At 38.6% G+C, this 22,880-nt stretch overlaps 2 protein-coding genes across 7 annotated transcripts in view; one reads left to right on the top strand and one right to left on the bottom strand.

The window, feature by feature from the left end:
* Nucleotides 1-11,198, top strand: part of INTS9 (integrator complex subunit 9) — a 132,849-nt gene extending 121,651 nt beyond the window's left edge. The window contains exons 15-18 of one of the 4 annotated variants that reach the window (XM_037813161.1): nucleotides 2,139-2,237; nucleotides 3,389-3,526; nucleotides 5,448-5,579; nucleotides 8,852-11,198. In XM_037813161.1, the coding sequence (XP_037669089.1) occupies nucleotides 2,139-2,237; nucleotides 3,389-3,526; nucleotides 5,448-5,579; nucleotides 8,852-8,857 (375 nt within the window). In that variant the 3' untranslated portion in view covers nucleotides 8,858-11,198. Of the gene's footprint in view, nucleotides 1-2,138; nucleotides 2,238-3,388; nucleotides 3,527-5,447 lie in introns of all 4 variants that reach the window. The other 3 variants (XM_037813162.1, XM_037813163.1, XM_037813160.1) reach the window with 3 other exon arrangements.
* EXTL3 (exostosin like glycosyltransferase 3) overlaps nucleotides 1-22,880 on the bottom strand; it is a 199,125-nt gene that overhangs the window by 3,384 nt on the left and 172,861 nt on the right. The window contains exons 8-10 of one of the 3 annotated variants that reach the window (XR_005213359.1): nucleotides 9,437-9,493; nucleotides 8,750-8,909; nucleotides 2,685-2,780 (exon numbers count right to left, since the gene is read on the bottom strand). The gene's annotated coding sequence lies outside the window, so the exon portion shown is untranslated. Of the gene's footprint in view, nucleotides 1-1,777; nucleotides 2,781-8,749; nucleotides 8,910-9,436; nucleotides 9,494-17,219; nucleotides 21,414-22,880 lie in introns of those variants that run through there. The other 2 variants (XR_005213358.1, XM_037813158.1) reach the window with 2 other exon arrangements.

Raw genomic sequence — 22,880 nt, 5'->3', positions numbered from 1 at the left:
AAGCCCAAAATGCTACTGAGCTTCATGGGTCTTTGTTTAATAGTTTGTCCCTTTTGTCCCCAGGAAAAGCCCTTTTTCTCCAGTGGGGTGCCAGAGGGAAGATTTCCTAAAAGGAAGGACCTTAGACATGAAGTTGAAAAGGGAAAGCATAACTCTAAAGGGTTAGAAACAATGTGATCATTCTTGTAGGTCAAGAACACTATTGGAGGACAACACTGTCTGTGGTCCCTTTAGCCCTAGTTTAGACTCCAGGGTATACGGGAGGCACAGTGAAGGGACAGGGGAAGGAATGTCAGTGAGAGCCTTGCCCAGAAAGGGAGATATGGAAATAGTAGGAATCAGCCTAGAACCTGAGCCCACATCTGTGTTCTCAGGGCCCAGCCCTTTGGTGGAGGCTGCTGCCCAGGGTCTTTAAACAGTGGGTGGTGCCGCATAAGCTTTTCTAGCAGCTTTTCACATGCATGTGAATATTTTTCTGGATTTGATTAAATGGGTTTTCCCTCAGGGAAAATGATCAGTTCCAGGAAATAGCATATGGAAGTTTTCATTTTCATCTATCAATAATATTAGTTTATGTATCATCACCTTCCCTTCCTCCTCTCATCCTCCTACAAATGCCAGGCTGAAAACATTGAAACTAAGTTCAACAGCTCTGTCCCTCAGCTTTCTAGATTATTCTGATAGTTTTTTATTGATTCCACTTTGTATGAAGGTAGAGATTTTCATTATTCCAAAGAACAATGTAAAAGAACTAAAAGTATCGGTTTTTGCCTAGAAAATGCATGTAAGATCTTATGACTGCTTTTTATGTTTTGCTACTACTAAAGGATGTTTGTTTGTTTCTCCCCCAAATGGAAAGTGCATCCTCTGCAGCTTCCTTAATTAATGGCATTTTGCATATTAACTATCTTTGTTTTTAAATAAAGATGGCTTGGATAGGTAGGGAGTCTCTATATCTGCTAAACAGAGTGTTTATATGCAGCTAAACCACAGTGTTAGGGCTTCTAATAAGATCATACATTACTACCAATATCTGGGGTAAAGGGAGCCACTGATGTTGCTTAGGAGAAAGGGTACACATCAAACTCAATTTTAGGGGAAGAGTGGCTCCACAGATAAAAGCTATGTACTTTACCCTTAAGAGAATTCAGATTTCTAGGAATTAGAGAACTTAATCCAAATACTGCTGTCCCTCCCTCTCCTGACACAAGACACCTGAGAGGTGACAAGGCTGGAGGAGGAAGCTAGATTATGGAGGGTCTTAAAGGCCAGAATGAAAAGTTTGTAATTCATATATATTCCAAGTAAGGAGGAATCCGTTACAGGTTTTTGAAAGACGCTATAAGAGTTTTAAGAGTTTTCTGGAAGCCACATGAAAAATTTATGTAAGGAACAGAGACTAGAGACAGGTGGACCACTTTAAGGCTGTTGCAGGAGTTCAGATGATGACACGGTGTTGGGATTATTTGTGGGTTAACTAATAAAAAGGAGAAACCAAGTGGGGTCCCAGCATGCAATGACAGTTGGTTGCCCCAGTGACTTCTGCTGCATAACTTTAGGAGTTCTCCATGAAAAGTACCCCAGAAGATACTTTATCACCAGGAAAATTTGAATATGGTTATTTCTCTCTTCCTATTTTCAGTTCAGTTTATCCAATACCACCACCCTCCTTTTCCATGCCTTCTCTTACCTCCTTTTTTTATTGTAATTGATATCTTTTTTCATGTATGTGTGATTTTATTTAAAAAAATATTTTTCCACTTTTCTTATTTAAAGTTATCTGGTCATCTTTAGAGTACATGATATAAAAGTTAAATAGAAAATTAAATCAATAATCATACTCATTAAAGGCTCAGCTTTATGCCACTGCACTTGATAATTACAACAGATTATGTCCTGACCCCAATACGAAGCAGCTGCTGTTTTGCACCAGCCTGGACAGTGGCACGTGCTGTGAGCTTGGTAAATGTGATATGCTGACCTGTGGGTGTCACCTTCTATCCTTGAACTCCACATGCAAGGGTAGAACTGAAACCCAGAGTGGCCTCATAACTCCTGACCTGGATAGCACAGCTGCAGCACCCCTTGGCCCTCAAATGTAGAGGGAGCCTCAATGAAACCCCTCCATTTTCTTTCAGCTTGCAGATTCCCTGGTGCCCATGGAAATTAAGCCTGGCATTTCCTTGGCAACCGTTTCGGCTGTGCTGCATACTAAAGATAACAAGCACGTTCTTCAGGTATCATCTGAGAGGGTGGGCTGGGATTGAATCCATGATGAACCCCCAGGCCTTTGCAAACCAGAATCCCCAAATCCCGAGAAGGGTCATGGCCTTCCAACAAGCTCCCAGGACATTTACTTCCCAGCCTAGCAAAAATTGGATACCAAGCTACTTAACGGACAATGTTTGAAACAAGGAGGGCACTGCATATAAATTCTTGGTACTTATTTCTCTGGACACATGCCTCAAAAAGATGAGAGACTGCTCCTAGAGAGGCAGCCACACATCCTCCTAAGCGCTGTTCACAGCCCTGAAGGAATCAGCATCACTCAAAGCTTTCCCATGCACATTCATTAGACGAGTGTTTATCGAGCAGCCACCCTGAGCACTGGGTATGATAAGGAAGACTTAAAGAGTAGAAAATGCAGTCCCTTCCCTTAAGATACTTACAAATACAAAACCTACCTTGTGAAGCAGGAAAGGCCTTCAAGGTCCTGGTGACCTGGTGAGTAAACGCTGCACACAGGGGGATCCACAGTACTTTGACTTCGCTTCCGTCTCCTTTGGAAAAATTCCATTCAGATTTGCATTGTGTTGCCTTTGTACCCCGTATAACATACTAAGAGCTGCCACTTAAAAACAACTTAGACATGCATTATCTTATTTCATTCACATAAAATTCTATTATAATCACCATTTTTTAGGCCATTTCTCTGACCCTCAGTTTCTTGAAAAACGTTCCACAGCCAGAAAGTAGCAGAGCTAGGATTTTAACCCATATCAGATATGTCTGACCTTATAGCCAGTATCCTTAGCCACTATGCTGTTATTATCCCTGCAGTTGCCAACACAGTTTATTAAGAATTTATTCAGCAAATTGGAATTGACTAGAAATTAAAGGATCTTGATAAAAGGCAGATCTTAGCCAAATAAGATACTGGTCCATGTGATAGAGTTTGCATTAGCTTGTTTGTGTGGCAAAGAACTCCAGATGGAACCCCTAACTAAGGGTGAACCTGAACTCAAGTGCCTGCTGAATTTTCACACCACAGATGACTCAAAGCCAGGCCAGGGCCCATGAGATAGGATAGATGTACTCAGGTACCACCCAACTCAAGTTCTAAATGTGGCCTGCCCTTCATGAGATTCATGTTTTCATTCTGCTCCAGCTTCCTCCAAGGCCCACCCAGCCCACAAGCAGTAAGAAGAGAAAGCGGGTGAGCGATGACATGCCAGACTGCAAGGTTTTGAAGCCTTTGTTGAGTGGCTCCATCCCTGTAGAGCAGTTTGTGCAGACCCTGGAGAAGGTGAGCAAATTTAAGTTTACACTGTCTAAACTGAATATGAGCCATCCTTTCTGTTGTTCAACGTTAACATCCTTGCTTTGAGGAATGATGTTGCTGCTTTTTACTTAGCCTCTGCTTTCGAGTACTGCCCCCACAGCATTTGTTTGGTCCCAGGTCATGCCAGGGAATAGAAGCAGAGAAGAGAGTTATGAAGAGTTGAAAGAGAATGCCCTCCTTCTCCTCATGTCCTCTAATTTCTTCTCTTTACCACCCTTTCCTTCCATCAAGTCCTAAGTAGCTAGCTCCATTTCTTATGGGAAGTAGACTAAGGAAAAGCCTTTCCTGAAAAACATAGAAATAAAGGTTTCTGGGCAGGGATGGGAGAATAAGGATGAAGGACCCATCTCCTCTAGAGCCTTGCTTTTCTACAACAAAACCCCTTCCTGTCAGAGAGCCAGCCTGGCAGTGTCAAAAGAGTACAAGTATCTGGTTTGAAAGTCATTGTTGCTGGATCCCTGGCAGTTTGGGAAATGGGCCCAACAATTCCCGGACATAGTATAAAGAAAGATGAGAAGCAGGCAGTCATCTAGGAGAACACCAGTTTCTCCTTCCTCTCCTTGGCCCTGATGCCTGCTTCTCCCAAAGAAGTAATTTCTCAACAACAATTTTTTTGGAAAAAATCTTTTATTAATGGTCTTTGCAATTTTGGCTTCAGAAACCACTGTTTTAGTATTGGATTATAGAATCCTTGATATGAAGGATTGGCTAAAGATATTATTCATGCTGCTTCTTGCAAGAACTGCAACTTAAGTAATTACAAGAAAGGAGATTTTCCTGTGCAACTATTAGTAACTGCATTTTGTCCAAACTAGGTATCTCAATTACTGTGTTCTTTCAAATCTTAAAAGTAAATGCTTTCTTTTTACTAGGATTTGTTTTTTCTCTTAGTCTTTTTTTTTTCCTCATACAGTATTTCTCCATCAGTTTTTAAATTTTACTTGAAGGTCTTCAACCAAGTTGTTCAACTCTTAGATATTCATACCATGTAATACAGGCATGAACATATTGGCAGCTACCTTCCTTGGGACCTTGTCGTGCTTCTCATCCCTATCAGCAGGTCTCAAGCTTTGCTTATTTTTTAAGAACTTGAGAAAACTTGTTTGCTCATCTAGAAATTGGCCCATGGGACTTGACCTTGAATATTGTCTTCACCATTTCTGCCTGCTCTCCTTACTGCAGGAGTATCAGTAACTGTCAAAAACTACAATTGTGCTTCCTATAACTAAATGTGAAGAATTTCCATAAGGCCAATGTTCTTCACCCATTTTGTGTCCTTTCCAGGCAAATCAGTCTTCATTCTACTTTTTCTCTACATCATGTCTGATTTGTAAGAAACTTCCATAATTAGCATTAGAGATAAATAAAGAAGTATTTGTTCTGCTACTTTATCTCCTTCCGCCTTGAGAGGTATTTGCCAAATCCCAAGGTCAGTGGTATCTTGCTGTGAGGAATGACATTTTCCTGGAGCTCAGAATAGCTGAGACATAGGATGGAACAGGGGTGTGGTACTGAGGCTGATCACAGAAACAAGCTTAGGGTTCCAGACTCCTGAACACAGGTGCTTGGATGTGCTCCTCAACGAACACAAAAGCTTAAGCAGAATGTGGAAATCCTGTCATGTTTTACATGAGATTTTGCATGTTTGAGGGCCTCTATTAAAACTATATAAAACTGGTTGAATCCTGTTGCTGTAGTAGACCCTATTACTAAGTCTGAATACACTGAAGACTTTCAAAAATTCCACTTTCTAGAATGTTCAGTTTAGCCATGCCTCGGAAGTGTTATTTTCAGAACCCTTAGGTGGTAAAATATCATCCTGCCTTCTCAGTCACACCTTGGTTTTCAGAGTACTCATCCTCCGCTTTCTCTTCTGTTGGAGCAGCACGGCTTCAGTGATATTAAGGTGGAAGACACAGCCAAGGGCCATATTGTCCTGCTCCAGGAAGCTGAGACACTCATCCAGATTGAGGACGATTCAACCCACATCATTTGTGACAATGATGAGATGCTCAGGGTACGACTGCGAGACCTTGTCCTCAAATTCTTACAGAAGTTCTAAATGGAATGTCTCCACTTCCCTGAAATCCTACAGCCCTTCACTATGGCTGCCCTACTGAAGCAAGTCAGCTGAAGAAAGGGATAAAAAGCTGTTGGATACATCTTTGTAATGTTCTTTGGCATACATAATGAAGAAGTAGTTCTTAAGGGAAATAATCAGGAGATATGGACAGAATTTCCTGGCACTGTTTCAGGCAAGAACTTTCCCTTTAACTTTAGATTCATTTTCTTTCCAATTCTGGGTCTCCTGAGAAGCCAGGGTGGTAGGACAACAAGCTGAGGACTACCATAAGAGTGACTGACAGAAGCAGCTTTCCAAGAGCTTAATAGTGGAAGGGAAGGTAAAAAGATGACTGACTCATTATCTTATGTAGTGTATATTTGGTTTTCACAGTTTCACAGGCCTGGGGCAAAGGAATGAGTCTTAGTTTTACTTACTTGCCTACAGTGCTACACCTAAAAATAAAAGATGATCCCCCAAAATAGTAAAATTAACTGATCTATCCATATTTTATATTGTGAGCCCACTTTGTTAATAAAACTTATTTTAATATAGGAGTATCTGTGCTCTGTTGATCCTACAATTTTTATAGATCTGGAAAAATACATACAGTACAATATATACTTAGAAAACACCAAAGCAGCAAATTTTAGTTTGGTGTATCAAATCATATGACACAGCATTGTTTGCAAAAAGTCAGATTTAATTCTTCTTAAATAGTATGAAAAGGAGTTTAACTTTATCTGAACTATGTCTGTATGAAAAACTGGCATAGATTAATCAGCCACAACCTTATGGGGGAGGGTCCTGGACAGGTAGCTCAGGCTCTACTAGTTGAGCGTTGCCTGTCATTGCCTTTTCCACAGGCATCTGCAGACCCACTAGTAACCATAGGTTTTAGAGAAAAGTATTTGTTGACAAAAGATTACTGCATTTGAAATAATGCTGCTTCTGAATTATTAAAGCAGATATTTACCAGATTACATCTAATCTAAGATACCATCAATTGTAACATACCAATTTTGCAAGAATTAAAATATGGGGGAGAAAAAAGCACAAGTCTTAGAGTTAGTGAACTGCGGCAGTGGGTCTAGCTCAGCCTACTCTTCTCACAGTATTTTTAGACAGGTTGCATTCAGTCTGTAGTCAGCCCTCCAACTCTGCTAACAATTAACCATCACAAGATGATTTAGTTGTTCAAGAACTATATAAAACTTCAATAGAACTAACTGCTCAAGTTTTTTGAGAGCTGTCAGCTCTCTCTTGGAATGAACATATCAATAGGAATGAGTTCTTTATACTAAAGGAGAAAAAAGGAAACTTCATTTTTGCCATTTCCAAATTCAGATTTAGACACAAGAATGTTTAAACTAGTCTCTTTTTTTTTCCCCAAGATACAGCTCATTCCAATAAAGGGGCCTAGCCTATATCTATGGAATATGTCACTAAAAAAGCCAACTACTGTGGCTCTTGTATTGCCATTACAAGAAATTGATGCCATCACTATGAAAATTCAGTTTTGTTTTTAGGAGAATTATAAATATGCATCAGACATTGGATACTTCCAAATAAAACTTTTGAGAGAATCAAGTTAAATTAGAGCTCAAAAGAAATCAAATGGTTATTTTATTTAAATGCCCTTCCAATTATAAGTAAAGGAATGACTTGGATTTGTCAAAGTTTGATTTATTTTAAAGGACTTGATCAAAGAACCCAAGGTATTTGTCCCTTCAGGCATGGTTACTAAAGGAGCAAAAAGGAGATTACTATAAATTAATCAGTAAACACCTGATAGGCAGGGAATAATTCAGAAATGTTGAAGGTTTTAATCAAGTCATCATTTCCCACTAGTGACAGAAGCAGGAAGAAGCAAAGAATCATTTGAGCAGAGAGAAATTCTAGAGCTGACCTTTCCAAGCATTAGGAGAAGGCAGATACAAATCACTACTTGGAGTTCAGATATTTGGATATCAAACCAGGCTGGTTAGTGGAAGAACCAGAAGAAACGACAGGCTCTGCCCTTTGCCTGCTGTAATACTCCACTGATGGATGGATCCAATTCCAGAACTGCAGCCCAGGACTACTGATAGCATCCTGGTGAAAAGTCTGACATCTTGAAAACTTTCTACTTGAGACAAACAAAATCCTAATGCTTAAACAGTAATTGAAAAACCATTAAGATTAATGCGGAACCTGATTTTGTTTCTATTATTTCTTTAAATCTTTCTATGCAGCAGTATATTAGGATCTATTGTTGTGCAACAATTACCCCAAAACTTCGTGGCTTAGAAAAACAAACATTTGTTAGCTCACAGTTTCTGTGATCCAGGAATCTGGTGTGGCTTGGCTGGGTGCTACTGGTTCAAGGTTGTCTTTCCACAAGGATGCCATCGAGGGGTTGAAAGGAAACTAATGTACAGAATTTAAGCAGCTTTCCCAAAGATAGTGTGGAAGTTAAGTACAGCCTGCCACCTCTCCCTGGGACCCACAGATAAATGCTGTGCTCAGGACTAGATGTGTTAGTTTAGCTCCTAGGATGGGTAAGAATGTGGGCTTACTCCCTTCTTGAGTCACCTTGACATACCACAGCAGACAGTAATCTGCCCACACATTCCTCCCTCTTTTTGCCCTGAGCACATGTAAACATGTCCAGACTAGGGGTGTAAGTTTTATGGCACCTACCACCCCCACTTCTATATCTCTTCCTGGTGGGGAGAGAGTAGTGTCCTTTGTTTTGTGGCAGAAGAAGGGTGTGCACATGACATCCCCCTACCTCTGCTGTAGATTGAATCCCACTGGCCAGGGAGACCAACGCCCACTATTGAAGCTGAACTTGCTGTCTCTTCTCCATGTGAGTGAACACTGATCCGAACACTGATCCAAACACTGATCCATCCAGTGCCTGTATAAGTTGTGCTTTGCTGGCAACCCCAAAATGTGCATACCATGGAGTGGGTTGAGACCCTAGGACTACTGTTCTGGTGGCAGGCACTGGTATGCTCTTGCTACCCCCCACACTGTGAGATTCCTCCCCTGGAGATGGTAATAGATGTCTCTTTCTGACTGATAGTTTGGCACAACGAGCAGGACGCTGACACATAGCCCCTAAGTGGCTTCTGCCTTACCATAAATGTCATATGTGAGTATCTGGGATCAGGAGCTGGCTATTAATGCATTTCTTTTCTTGTAAAGGTATCGACTACTTTGTTTCTCCTTGATCCTTCCAGAGTTGAAGCTTTCTGACCCTTACAGCTGTCGCATAAAGCAGGATTCAGTTGTTTCAAACTGCAATAAAGTAGCAACAGAAATAAGAGTGAAAAAAACTCTAAAAGTATATGATGATATATTAATAACAGCCAAGCAAATTGGTGAGTAGAATGGGGGAGGCTTCTTTTTTCTGGCCCTGAGTCTATTTTTCCCCTACAGCAGCAAGGAGACTTGAGGCTGTCTTACTGTTTCATGCCACACGATGGGAAGGTAGATAACACTTGATGTTTTCAAATTCACTACAGTGGGATTATGGGTAAATAACATTACTCTTCTTTGAACAGGGTATAAATGACCAGCTCTTATTCTGAGGAAGTCTCTACCAAGTCCTGGAAACAGGCAGCACAGAACTAAGCTAAAAATGTCTAATCTTGCTGGAGACTGGAACCAGCATCAGTCATGAGTTTATTCTCTAAATATGAAGCACCACAGTCTCCACTGCTCCTTAGTAGCCCATTAAGGCTTTAAATAACTCATTAAATATTATTTTACATATGTTAAACTTAAGCACATGTTGAATCATAGGACAAAATTGTCTTACTCACATCTTGTTATTGGGCATGTAAAATGTTTCCTGTTTCTCTTCTTTTATTATGAGGCAACTGAAAAAAATGGAGATCAAGCCCCTTGGATAACAAGTCTTGTGTTTGCAGGATTTACCCTTTATCCTTCTCTGGGATAACCCATTTATAAGTCTTCTTGACATAAAACTATGAAATCAATCACAAGTAAAAAGTAACTTTAATTTGTATAACATACAATAAGATCTATTAAACACATTATCAACTGAAATAAAGTTTGGTAACATTTTTTAGGTTTTATAATATAAATCTTTAGTAACTAATTGCAATCTTCACATACTTGAAAAATAATGAACTTTGATTTTACAAAGAAAAGTCTTTTCAATCAGCAATAGGCATTTATTAAGCCCTTGCTATATTCTGTGCCTTGTGCTGTCTCTGATGATTTTAGCTCATCAGAATAACAGACAAAAAAGTTTCTCCCCAACTTCTCACAATTGTAAGAAAGCAACTTTGCTCCAGGACCACGAGCACTCCAAGGACAGGATCTGTGTCCCCCATGAGGCTTGGCACATAGTTAGCACGATGGGGAGTGGGGGTCGAAAATTTCATGAATATATAAGATTAACAGGCCTAATCGACATTTCCTGGGGGTTAACATTTTAACTTAAGTTTTCTAAACATGAGAACCTATACTTAAGTGTAGCACACCCTATGCAAATGAAATAGCTGCCATTCAGCCCCGCTCTAAAATGACTACTTGACTCAGTTAAGGGCTTACTGATGATACGGATCAAGGGTTAGCAAACTGGCCAACAGGCTAAATCTGGCCCACAGACTAAGAAAAGTTTAAAAAAAAATACATGAGTCAGAAATCATGTATTTGACCCACAAAGCTATCTGGCCCTTTACCAAAATAGTTTGTCAATTCTGCTCAAGTGTGTAAATTTTATTAAACACTTTAATGATACTTAATTCAAATAAAGGTTAAATAGCTGTATGGCTGTGTAAGCTCTCCCTTGCAGATAAACTGAACTATGCAAAAAGACAAAAATTAAAAAACTAATAATTTTTTTTTAAGCCTGATGGCACTAGAGACAGTAAAGAAAAAAGCAGCCAAATTCTAAGTAAGATTCAACACTTGAAAGAAAGGAATAGAAGATGGGTTTCCATCTTTATGGCTTTTACCCTGAGGGCAGACCAAAGTCAGCACTGTGTGATGCATCTAAAACTTGGATAAAAATCTGCATTTTCTGAATAACCAGAGAACGTAGTGCAGGGTAACCACAGCTGCTATGAAGTGAGAGAAATATCCCAGAAGAGAGGGGCAGAGAGCCAAAGCCCCAAATTATATAAACTGCCCAGATCCCTGACAGCTCCCTGAAATATTCATGCATGGAGCAGAATATAATGAAAAGGCAGAGACCGTCAGAATGGATAAAATTTATCAAAAAAAAAATGAACTATATGCTGCCTACAAGAGATGCACATTAAATATAAGGACACAAATAGGTTGAAAGTAAATGGATGCAAAAAGATATACCATGTGAAAAGCATATATAGGAGAGCTGGCATGGCCGTATTAATATCTGATGATAAACTAGAGAAAGATTACTAGGTGTGCTGATTTGTATATATTACATACCCCAGAAGAAGCTATATTCCTTAATGCAGTCTTGTGGGGGGCAGATGTATTAAGAATTGATTAGGTTGGAACCTTTTAATTGTTTCCATGGAGATGTAACCCACCCAACTGTGAATGACACCTTTGGTTAGGGTGTGACCTCTGATTGAATGTTTCCATGGAGGTGGCCCCGCCCATTCAGCATTGATTAGTTCACTGAAGCCCTATAAAAGCTCAGACAGAATTTGAAGGCGGCTGTTGGAAGCTGACACTGACATTTTGGAGAACACCTTTCTGAAATGCAACCTGGGAGCCAGCAGACACCAGCCACGTGCCTTCCCAGCTAACAGAGGTTTATGGACACCATCAGCCATCTTTCAATGAAGGTATCCTGTTGCCTTGGACACTTTATGGCCTTAAGGCTGCAACTTTGTAACCAAATAAACCCTCTTTATAAAAGTCAATCCATTTCTGGTGTTTTGCATTCCAGCAGCATTAGCAAACCGGAACACTAGGGATAAGGAATAACATTTTATAATGATAAAAAAGGATGCATTCATGAAGAAGACAATGCAACCATAATTGTGTATATGTATCTAATAAGAGCTTCAAAATAAATGAAAAACTGAGGGAATGAAAGGAAGAAATAATTTTATAAATGTCAGATTTTATCATCCTACTCTTAGAAATTATCAAAACTAGCTAAAAAAAATCAATAAATTCATAGATGATCTAAACATGATCTATCAGCTACCTTAACCTACTTGACACTTTGAGAGCAATATATCCTACAACTGTAGAATATACATTTTTTTCTAATGCACATGATATATTTTATATGAAAGCTGTGTGCTAGGTGATAAAACAAGCCTCAAATATCAATATATTTAAAGGCACTGAAATCATATAGAAGATGTTCTCTCACCACAATGGAATTAATTAAATTAGAACCCAATAACAATAAGATGTTTAAGAAAACACCTAATATTTGGAAATTAACCAACACACTTTAAAAATAACTCATGAATTAAAAGAAATCAAAAGAGAAATTATAAAATATTTTGAATTGAGTGATAAAAATGTAACTCAAGATTTGTGGATTCTTCTAAAACATTGCTAAAAAAGGGATTTTATAGTTTTTAAATGCTTATATTAGAAAAGAAGAAAGGTCTAAGTTCAATGACCTAAGTTTTCACCTTAAGAAACTATAAAAAGAGCAAAGCAAACCCAAATAAAGTAAAAGGAAAAAAACAATAAGAATAATAGCAGAAATGAACAAAACAGAAAACAAATAATAGGGGAAATTAGCAAAGCCAAAAGCTGATTCTTTGAAAAGATCAACAAAATTGATACACACCTCAGGAGATGGATATTAAAAAAAGAACACAGATTACCCACATCAAGAATGAAAAAGCAGTTATCACTACAGAGCCTACAGATATTGAAAACATAAAAAGAAAATACTGCAAACAGCTTTATGCCAACAAAGCATTTCCTTAAACACAATGGATAATTTCCTCTAAACACAGAAAACTGTCAAAGCTCATGGAAGAAGAAAGTTATAACCTGAATAACCCAAATTCAAAACTCTTCCCACAGGAAAACTCCAAGCCCAAGTGGTTTCCCTGGGGAATTCTATCAACCATTTAAAGAAGAACTAACACTAATCTTACCTAATATTCATCAAGAAATAGAGGAGGAAGGAGTACTTTCCAACTCCTTTTATGAGACCAGCATAACCCTAATACCAAAGACAATATTAAAAACAAAAAAAGGTAAATATCCCTTGTAAACCAGATGCAAAAACACTTAAAATACTAGCAAAGTGAAACCAGTTAATACACAGAAAAGATAATATATCAAAACCAAGTAGGGGAGGAGGAGGAGCTAAGATGGCGGCATAGAGAGGTGTGGAATTTAGTTAGTCCCCTGGAACAACTAATAAGCAACCAGGAACAACTAGTAAATAATCTGGAACAACTGCTGGGGAACAACCATGACTGTCCACTCATCATACACCAACCTGGACTGGGTGGAAAGGTGAGGTCGCAGCATAAAATCTAGTAAAAACTGCAGAACCGCACCAAGAGCCCCCTCCCCCCACAGCAGGCTGAGCTGCAGGACCTCACTGTGGGAGAAGGCACCAGTCCCTGTCAGTAGCAAGCAAATACAGCTCAACCTAGCTACAATGGGGGTTTTAATTAACTAATGTGGACTGCTGAATACAAGCTACAAACACAGACAAGCAGCAAAGTACCTTGAGGTTGCTCCCAGTGGAGAGGAGGTGGGGCTGATGGAGAGGAAAAAAATTAATTAAAAACCAGAAAAAAAAATAGAGACTTTTAGAGACTGACCTTAGAGAGCTGGAAAGCACCTGTGCCCCAGGAAGGGAAGCCCAGAAGACCAGGTGCTCTATCTAACCGAAAGGGCAAAATTGGGGGGCCATGGACTGGCTCTGAAGAGGAGCTTTCTTTCCCTTTTTCTTTCTCTCAGCCATTTTCAGTTCACAGGGCCCTGACCCAGACAGGGGTGGAGTTGGCAGAGTCAAAGAGACAAAGATATTATTGAAATGCAGAAGATAGCTCCCTAGGGGGTGTATCTTCCCTAAGAGTCAAGAGGTGGGCCCAGCTCAAGGGCCTGCCCTCCCCTCAGAACTCAGACCCTAGGGCCTGGGGGAAAACAGTCAAAACAAAAACAACCTAAGTTAAGAATTAAAGAGGCCAACCTCCTTACACTAGTCAGCAGCGACAAGCCAACAGGCACCAACCTGCTGGGCAGGTTAGGAAAACCACAGCTACTAGAGACCTCATAGGAAAGTCTGTCAATTTCTAAGACACACCCTCAGGGAGACCTGAAACTGAATATAACCCCATTCTGAGACATGAACCCATTCTGGTCTGGGAAAATCTGATTGGGATAACTGGGTAAGCCAGATGCCTTGACAACAGAGGACTACAAACGACAGTAGGAAGAGTGGATCAAGATACAGTTGAGATATTGTTTCACTTCAATGAAACAGTCAATTAAAGATTTCCAAAGAAACATGTTAAATCAGAAATGAAATCAATGAGTTCAGGGAAGATATGGAAAAAGAGATAAAGGATATAAAGAGAACACTGGGCGAACATAAGGTAGAAATAGAAAGTTTGAAAAAACTACAGGCAGAATCTATGGAAATGAAAGGCACAACACAAGAGATGAAAAACACAGTGGAGACAAACAACAGCAGAGTTCAAGAGGCAGAAGAAAACACTCAGGAACTGGAGAACAAGACACCTGAAATCCTACACACAAAAGAACAGATAGGAAAAAGAATGGAAAAATATGAGCAACGGCTCAGGAAACTGAATAACAACATGAAGCATATGAATGTACACCATTCGTGGGTATCCCAGAAGGAGAAGAGAAGGGAAAGGGGACAGAAGCAATAATAAAGGAAATAATCAATGAAAATTTCCCATCTCTTATTAAGGACATAAAATTACAGACCCAAGAAGCACAGCACAGCATACCCCAAACAGGATATGAATAGACCTACACCAAGACACTTAATAATCAGATTATCAAATTTCAAAGACAAAGAGAGAATCCTGAAAACAGCAAGAGAAAAACTATCCATCACATACAAAGGAAGCTTGATAAGACTATGTGCAGATTTCTCAATAGAAACCACAGAGGCAAGAAGGAAGTGGTGTGATATTTTTAAGATACTGAAAGAGAAAAAAAACCACCAACCAAGAATCCTATATCCAGCAAAACTGCCTTCAAATATGAGGGAGAGCTTAAAATACTCTCTGACAAAGAGACAATGACAGAGTTTGTGAACAAGATACCTGCTCTACAGGAAATACTAAAGGGAGCACTACAAACAGAAAGGAAAAGACAGGTGAGAGGCTTGGAACACAATTTTGGGTCATGGTAGCAAAGCAATGTGGGTACACTGAACAAAGATGACTGTGAGTATGGTTGAAAGAGGAAGGTTAGGAGCATGTGGGACACCAGAAGGAAAGAGGAAAGATAAAGACTGGGACTGTCTGTATAACTCAGTGAAACCTAGGGTGCTCAACTATTGTGATAAAATGTACAAACATGTTTTTACAAGAGGGAGAACAAATGAGTGTCAATCTTGCAAGGTGTTAAAAATAGGGTGGTATTGGGGGAAAAATACAATCAATGCAAACTAGAGACTAGAGTTAATAGAAACATTGTACTGTGCTTCCCTCACTGTAACAAAGGCAATATACCAAAGCTAAATGCCTATAAGAGAGGGGTATGGGACTCTTGGCATTGGTGATATTGTGTCTTTTATTGTGCTTTAGTTTAATTCTATCTTTCCTTTTGTTGCTTTTTAGCCATCATTTTTTTATCTTTTTCTTTTTGTTTTGTGGCTCTACCTTCTTTGACTCTTCCTCCTCCTTTGTGGAAGAAACGGAGATGTCCTTATATAGACAGTGGTGATGGCAGTGAATGCATAAATACGTGATTATACAGGGAACCATCGATGGTTTACTAATGACAGAATGTATGATGGGTGAACAAAAACATCTTAAAAACAAAAAACAAACCAAAAAAATGGGATGATGATGAAACCCTGAGGGCCCTATATTGAGTGAAATAAGTCAGACACAAAATGACAAATACTGTGTGGTCTCACTGATACGACCTAATTATAATATGTAGACTCATAGACATGAAATTTTAAGTTACCAGGATATAGAATGAGGATAAAGAAAGGGGGGGCAGTTGCATATAATGAACAGAATGTTTAACTAGGTTGAACTTAAGTGTTTGGAAATGGACAGAGGTGACAGTAGCATGTTATTGTGAGAATAACAGTGCTGAATGGTATGTGAATGTGGTGGAAAGGGGAAGCTTAGAGTCATGTACATCACTAGAAGGAAAGTTGAAGGTTAAATATAGGAATGTATAAAACACTGAATCTTGTGGTGGACAATGTGATTAATTGTACAAATATTAGAAATCTATTTCATGAACTAGGACAAATGTATAACACTATAACTAGAAGTTAATAATAGAGGGGTATATAGGGAAAAATATACCTATTGCAAACTATGTACTACAGTTAGTAGTATTTTACCATTCTTTCATCAACAGTAACAGATGTACTATACCAATACCATGAGTCTGTAATGGAGGGGGTGGGGTTAGGGTATGGGAGGATTTGCATTTTCTTTATTGTTTTTATTTCTTTTCTGTTTGATTGTACCATGGGCAATTGATTGTGCACATTGGATGATTGTATGGTATGTGAATAATCTCAATAAAATTGGATTAAAAAAAAAACAAAACCAAGTAGGGTTTATTCCCAGAATGTACAGATAATTAAACATTTGAAAAACCAACCAATAATTCAATATAATAGCAAAATAAAGGAGGAAAACCATATGATCATTTCAATAGATACAGAAAAAGCATTTGACAAAATTCAACATCCAATTGTCTAAAAATTCAGCAGGGTAGGAACAGAAGGGAACTTCCTTAATCTAATAAAGGGCATCTACAAAAAACCTACAGCTATGTGAAATAGTAAAGCTTTTCCTCAAAGAGCAAGAACAAGGCAAGGATGCTTCTCCACACTTCTATTCAACATTGTACCAGAAGTCCTAGTCACTGCAATAAGGTAAGAAAAAAGGAAAAAAGCATAAAGCTGGGAAAGAAATAAAACCTTCTATCTGCAGATGGCAAGACTGTTTATAGAAAAATCCTAAGAAATATACAAAACAACTACTAGTGTAAGTGAAATTAGCAAGATTGCAAAATACAAGGTTAATTACAAATATCAACTCTTGTTTTATATTCTAGCAATAAGTAATTGGAAAATAAAATTTTTTAAAAAGCAATTCCATTCACATCAAAACACATAAAATATTTAGGAATAATTTTATCAAAAGATGCGTAAGGTTTCTACACTAAAAATTTCAGAACACTGTTGATAGAAATTAAAGAACACCTAAATAAATGTAAAGCTATATTATGCCCATGGATTAGAAGACTCAATATTGTGAACATGTTGACTTTCCCAATGAGCTACAGATTCAATGCAATCCCAGTAAGAATCCCAGTAGGTGTTTTAAAAATAAACTGAAAAACTGATTCTGAAGTTTAGATAGAAATACAAAGCAATGATGATTCCCAAAGCAATCTTGAAAAAGATGAACAGAGTTAGTGGACTTACACTACTTTATTTCAAGACTAACTATAAAACTACATTTAATCTTAACAATATGGTACTGGCACAAGGATTGACAAATCAGTATAACAGAGCTCAGAAACAGAATCACACTTACACAGTCATTAGATTGTCAACAAAAGCTTCAAAGCAAATAGGGAAAGGAGTCTTTTAACAAGTGGTGCTAAAATTACTAGTTATCCATATGGGGAGAAAAAAAAAAAAGAACCCTGACCCCTATCACACACCATACACAAATATTGAGATGGATCACAGACCTACATGTAAAACTAAACACCACAAATCCTTTCATGGAAAACAGGAAAATATCTTCATGACTTGGGACAGGCACAGGTTTCTTAGGTTACAGAAAGTAATAACCCAAAGAAAATTATAAATTAGACCTTATCAAAATTAAAAGCTTGCATTCATCAGAAGATTCCATAAAGAAAATAGATATGCAAGCCATAAAGTTGGGGGGGAAATACTCACAAAACATGTATCTGACAAAGGACTAATATCCAGAATTAAGAATTCTGTAACTCAACAACAAAAAGACAACCCAGGATTTTAAAAGCAGCCAAAAGATTTGTACAAACACTTCACAAAGGAAATAGTCAATCCTCATTATTCACAGACTACGCATTTGTGAATTTGCCTACTCACTAAAGTTTATTTGTAACCTCCAAATCCATACTCATAATACTTGCATGGTCATTCATGGACATATGCAGTGGACAAAAATGTGAGCCACTAAACACATTTCCAGCTGAAGTTGAACAAGATGACACTCTGCCTTGTTTCAGTGAGCTCATTACTATAAACAAGTGTCTATCATGGTACATTTAGGTCTTTATATTTTTTGTTTTGTGTTGGTGATTTAAAATGGCCCCCAAGCAGAGAGCTGAAGTGCTGCATCCCTTAGCACAAGAAGGCTAAAATATATATATATTTTAAATAAGGTGTCTTTAAACAGAAACACACATAAAACAAGATTGTATACTGATCAGTTGATGAAAATGTGACCAAAGGCTTGCAGAAACCTAACCCTCTATTTCCCCTAGGAACAGTGATTTGGTATTCACTAATTCAGTGTTCGCAGCAACTTTATAGAACATAACTACCACAAATAATGAGAATCGACTGTATATATAAATTGCATAAGCATATGGAAAAGCACTTAACATCATTAGTCATCAGGGAAATGCAAATTAAAACCACAAGATACCATTACACATCCACCAGAATGGCTAAAATGAAAAAGACTGACCCCACCATACATTTGTGAGGATGTGGAACAACAGAACATTTATATTATTGGTGGGAGTACAAAACAGTACAATCACTTTGGAGAAATGTCTGGCATTTTCTTATAAAACTAAACATAGATATATACCTATCATATCACCTAACAATTCCTCTCCTGTGTGGAAATAAGAAATAAAAATTTATGTCCACAAAGACTTGAAAAAGAATATCTATAGCAGCTTTATGCATAAAAACCCAAAACTGTGACAAAGCCCAGGTGCCTATCAATAGACTGGACAAATTTTGTTATATACATACAAGGGAATACTATTCAGCAATAAAAAGGAACAATTACTAATACATGCTACAACAATGTATGAATTTCAAAAACATTATGCTGAGTTTCTAGAAGCTTTACACAAAAGAGTAAAAATTGTATTATACCATTTATATGAAATTCTAGACCAAGGAAAACTAATCCAAAGTAGAAAAAAATTAAAAGTTATCTCTGAAGGGTGGAAGTGGGGATTAGTGAAGGAGTGTAAGGGAACTTTCTGGGTTGGCGGTAATGGGCCATATCTTGATAGAGGTTTGGGTTATACAGGTGTATGCATGTCAAAAGTCAAGAATGTACAGTTAAATTTTACATTAAAAAATACAGAAATAAATTTTGACTTCTACTTAATGATATGCATGCTTATGCATGCTTATGTATTTAGAAGGAGGTTTATTCATGTAATTTACTTTGAAATGCACCCAAAATAGGGTGGATAAAAGGATAGATAGAGGGATGAATAGATGGAGAGCTATAATGAAAGTATAGTAAAATGTTAATGGTTACCAGCGATAGGTATACTGGTTTATATTATAAAAATTCTTTCAACTTTGCTGTATGTTTGACAATTTCCACAAGAAAATGTTGGGGAAAAACAGATAAATAGAATTTAAATTCTAACTTGGCAACCCTACCATATGGCCAGGATGTGCACCCTTTTACAAATCTAAAGACAAATGGAGAAAGGTAAAATATTAAAACAGGTCAAGAAACAAATTAAATTGAATAGCAAACCAAACCTGGCCCTAGAGCAAAGTCTCCTACCCTACTTTAATGGCCTCTCCTAGAATCCATTCTGTGACTTTAATTCTTCTTGGCACTCTTATTCCTCTTTGTCAACAAAGTTATAAATATAAAGCATGGCGGGTATAAGACTTCTTATCCATTGTTTGCCAGGATTCCTTTAAATATCTATTAATATCACAATAGCTATATTTTGAGAGCATTACAGTACCAACTACTATTCAGTTTGTTAGCAGCTATGATTTCTATGTGGCCTTCTTTAGTATTTTTGTCAAATCATTCATTCATCAAAAAACTACTAAACAACTGTTATTCTCTAGTCTCACAGGCTTACAATCTCACATGGGAAGCAGAGTGCAATAAACCAGTATGTTGCATGGTGTGGTAAAAGAAAGAGGTAAAGGACAGCTATAATACGAGATGGGGCAGGGGGCAAGCAGTGACTTCAGAGAAAGGAAGGTTTCCAGAAGGTGATTCTTCATCTGAGTCTTAAAACAATGAGGTGGCATTTAAAACAAACGGAATGCAGAGAGAGCCAAAAATAGGTTTACAGTATTTGTAAATACCCAATAACTTTGCTGAGTTAATTTTTATTGTGTGCCAAACAGTGGGCTTAAATTCTTTACATTTCCTATGTTATTTAACTTTCAACCTATCTTTTAAGAGATAGGCGCTATTTTTGCCATTTTATAGATGAGATTAAAGCTTAAAATAGATACCTTGCTCCCAACCTCAGTTTAATGGAAGACCCAGGATTTCAGCCCACTTACTAACTCTAGAGCCCACATCCTTAACCAAGGCACTGCCCTTCTTAACCACAGTTTTGTAAATATTGTGGAACCTTCAACTTAAGTAACAATACTATCAACAGCTAACATTTCCCTTGTTGGCTTACCTTGTTAAGTCCAAACTGGAACTAGACAGGAGTAGAATCTAAGTAGATGTGTTAAATCTGTGTATAGAAGGATGCTTATTTACTACAGCCTCATACAACTGAAGTCTCTCTGATCCCAGCACACACTGGGAGATGGAAAAAATAGGAGGCTGGCAACCAAAACCTCCATACAAAGTAGGAATTTCCTCTCTATTTAACATTTATCTGCAAACTTAGCAACACAGGAACCTGATCAACTGTCAACCCTAACTTAGGAGTAACACTTGACCATTAGGTCCCACTGCATTCGTAGGACTGTCAGTGAGAACCTAACTCTCAACTGCAGAGCCCAGAAGAGCCACTCCAATTCAGCTTTTCTCTTGCTTTCCATCCTCTTTTCCCATCTCCATACATTTCCTCTAAAGCTCATGACTCAGTGCTCTCTCCCTTAGGATGTCTCAGATCTTATAGCCAATCAGAAGTCCTAGGACCAAGGACACCAAAAAGATAGAGCTCAGACAGTTTTGAAGCATCAACTAGATGCAAGGGCTTTTAGAGAGCTGCATGAAATAACCTACAGACCAAATAGGACCAGTACAGACCTCTTCTCTGACTGGAAACACATGCATACTCTAGCTCCCCACCACCGCACCACCCACACCCACACACATATTTTTAAAGTTACCATAAAAAATAGTTTGCATCTTATGTGTCATATGCCATCCCACATTCCATTTAAATCCATTAAATGACACCTAAGTTCTTCTCTATCTAGTCAAAATAACTAGTCCCAGAAATGGATGCAGGTAAGGCTGCTTGTGTCCAGTTCATGCACATTCACAGCATCACCTAGGGTCAAGTACACAGGCTGCTCCAAGGACCAAATCATACAGCCAACAGTCTCATGCCGCAAGTGGTCCCAGTCTGGCCAGGCAATGGTGGGTACCTAGGATCAGGCAGGTACCTTCTCTCACATCACTCTCTGCTCTGCTGAGAAAAATCAAAAAAATATTCCAAGCTGCTTGAGTTAAAGTCTCCATTTATTTTATTTTTTTACAAAAATCCAACACAAGACCATTGTGCTCATGATTGAAAAAAGTGTGGGTGGATGAATATGGCATAGATATCAAAGAACTTCCCCCTTCAAAATACTATCATTTCAAACTAAGAACTCCCTGAACACACACTCCAGGCAGCTATTGGATAGGCATTACTCCAGTCCTCCTGGACAGGACCCCACGACTCACTGAGCAGGCCATGGCTTAAGGTACAGTCCAGACCAGACTCAGAACCACTGCCAGGGGCATAAGAGCTCAGCATGGCATGATGAGCACCTTGGGGAGGTTATCACTTAGGCAGATGATTCTCATGGTAAAAAGCAAACCAGTGAACTAGAGAACAAGAACGTGCCTGGGCCCTGGAAGCAAAGATTAGGGAACAAGTTTTCTTCTCCCCAGTGTACAGCCAACAAAATCCATGTGGGTCTACAGAGCTTAGTTACATTTAGGTGTAGGTGATGTCTACATTTCCAATGTTTATCCACATCAAAGGCATTCTAAGATGGTACTGGGCTTCTCCCTAGTCAACCTTGCAAAAAGTGGCAGTCACAGCAGTCATTCTTCAGAAGCACCTATCTAACAAGCAACATGCAAAGTCTGACTGACCACTCTGGAGTTTCCTTTAAGAGTATCAATGGCCACTAGAACCTGCTATTACAAATCCTTCGTGACGGTGTTCCTTTCAGGCACAAATAGGGTTATCCTTATTGGAAGCTCTGTCCTCATAACCCTCTCTGCAGCACACCTTTATGTTACCCATAATCTCAAACCATTTGCTATTTATGGATTTACCCATAATATCCAGGGACCCAACAATCTGGCTGTACATAAGGGAGACCTAACATACAGACTGATCCTTTCTCACCAGATACCACTGAAAGAAAATTTATGAGCTCATTACATTAAAATAAAATAGCAGCCACATATATAGCTCAAGACACCACACTCTTTGGCTTCCCAGAGGGAAAGTGGCTACTGCCAAAAAGAAGAAAGTCAGAAGTCAAGGAAAAAGTAACTAGAAAGTTAGGATGCAGGGAGTTTGGACCCCTCTGCATAAACAAATGTCTAGGTTGTTGCCTCAAGGCAGAAGGGCCACAAGAAAATGCCAGTGGGAATCTTTGAAGAGACGTTAAGTACTAGAAGCAGCCTTGTTCCTATATGCTGATGAGGAAAATTTCCTTAAGTCAAGCTAGCCCTACAGTTGGGTAGCAGCTACAGAAAAAGAGCCTGGCTTCAAAATGATGCTTCAAGAGTTCCTATTTGGTACAGTAAGTTAAATGTACCCTCAAGAAATAGAAGCACAGGGTGTCAAGGTCTAGGGAAGACAGAACTGGCTTAAGGCATGTGCATGACCAGGACAGACCTGAGCTTTCTGTTCAGCTGCTGGAAATCTTGT

The sequence above is a fragment of the Choloepus didactylus genome, chromosome 20, assembly GCF_015220235.1.
Source record: "Choloepus didactylus isolate mChoDid1 chromosome 20, mChoDid1.pri, whole genome shotgun sequence".
Lineage (NCBI taxonomy): Eukaryota > Metazoa > Chordata > Mammalia > Pilosa > Megalonychidae > Choloepus > Choloepus didactylus.
This window is presented reverse-complemented; position numbering and strand designations above follow the sequence as displayed.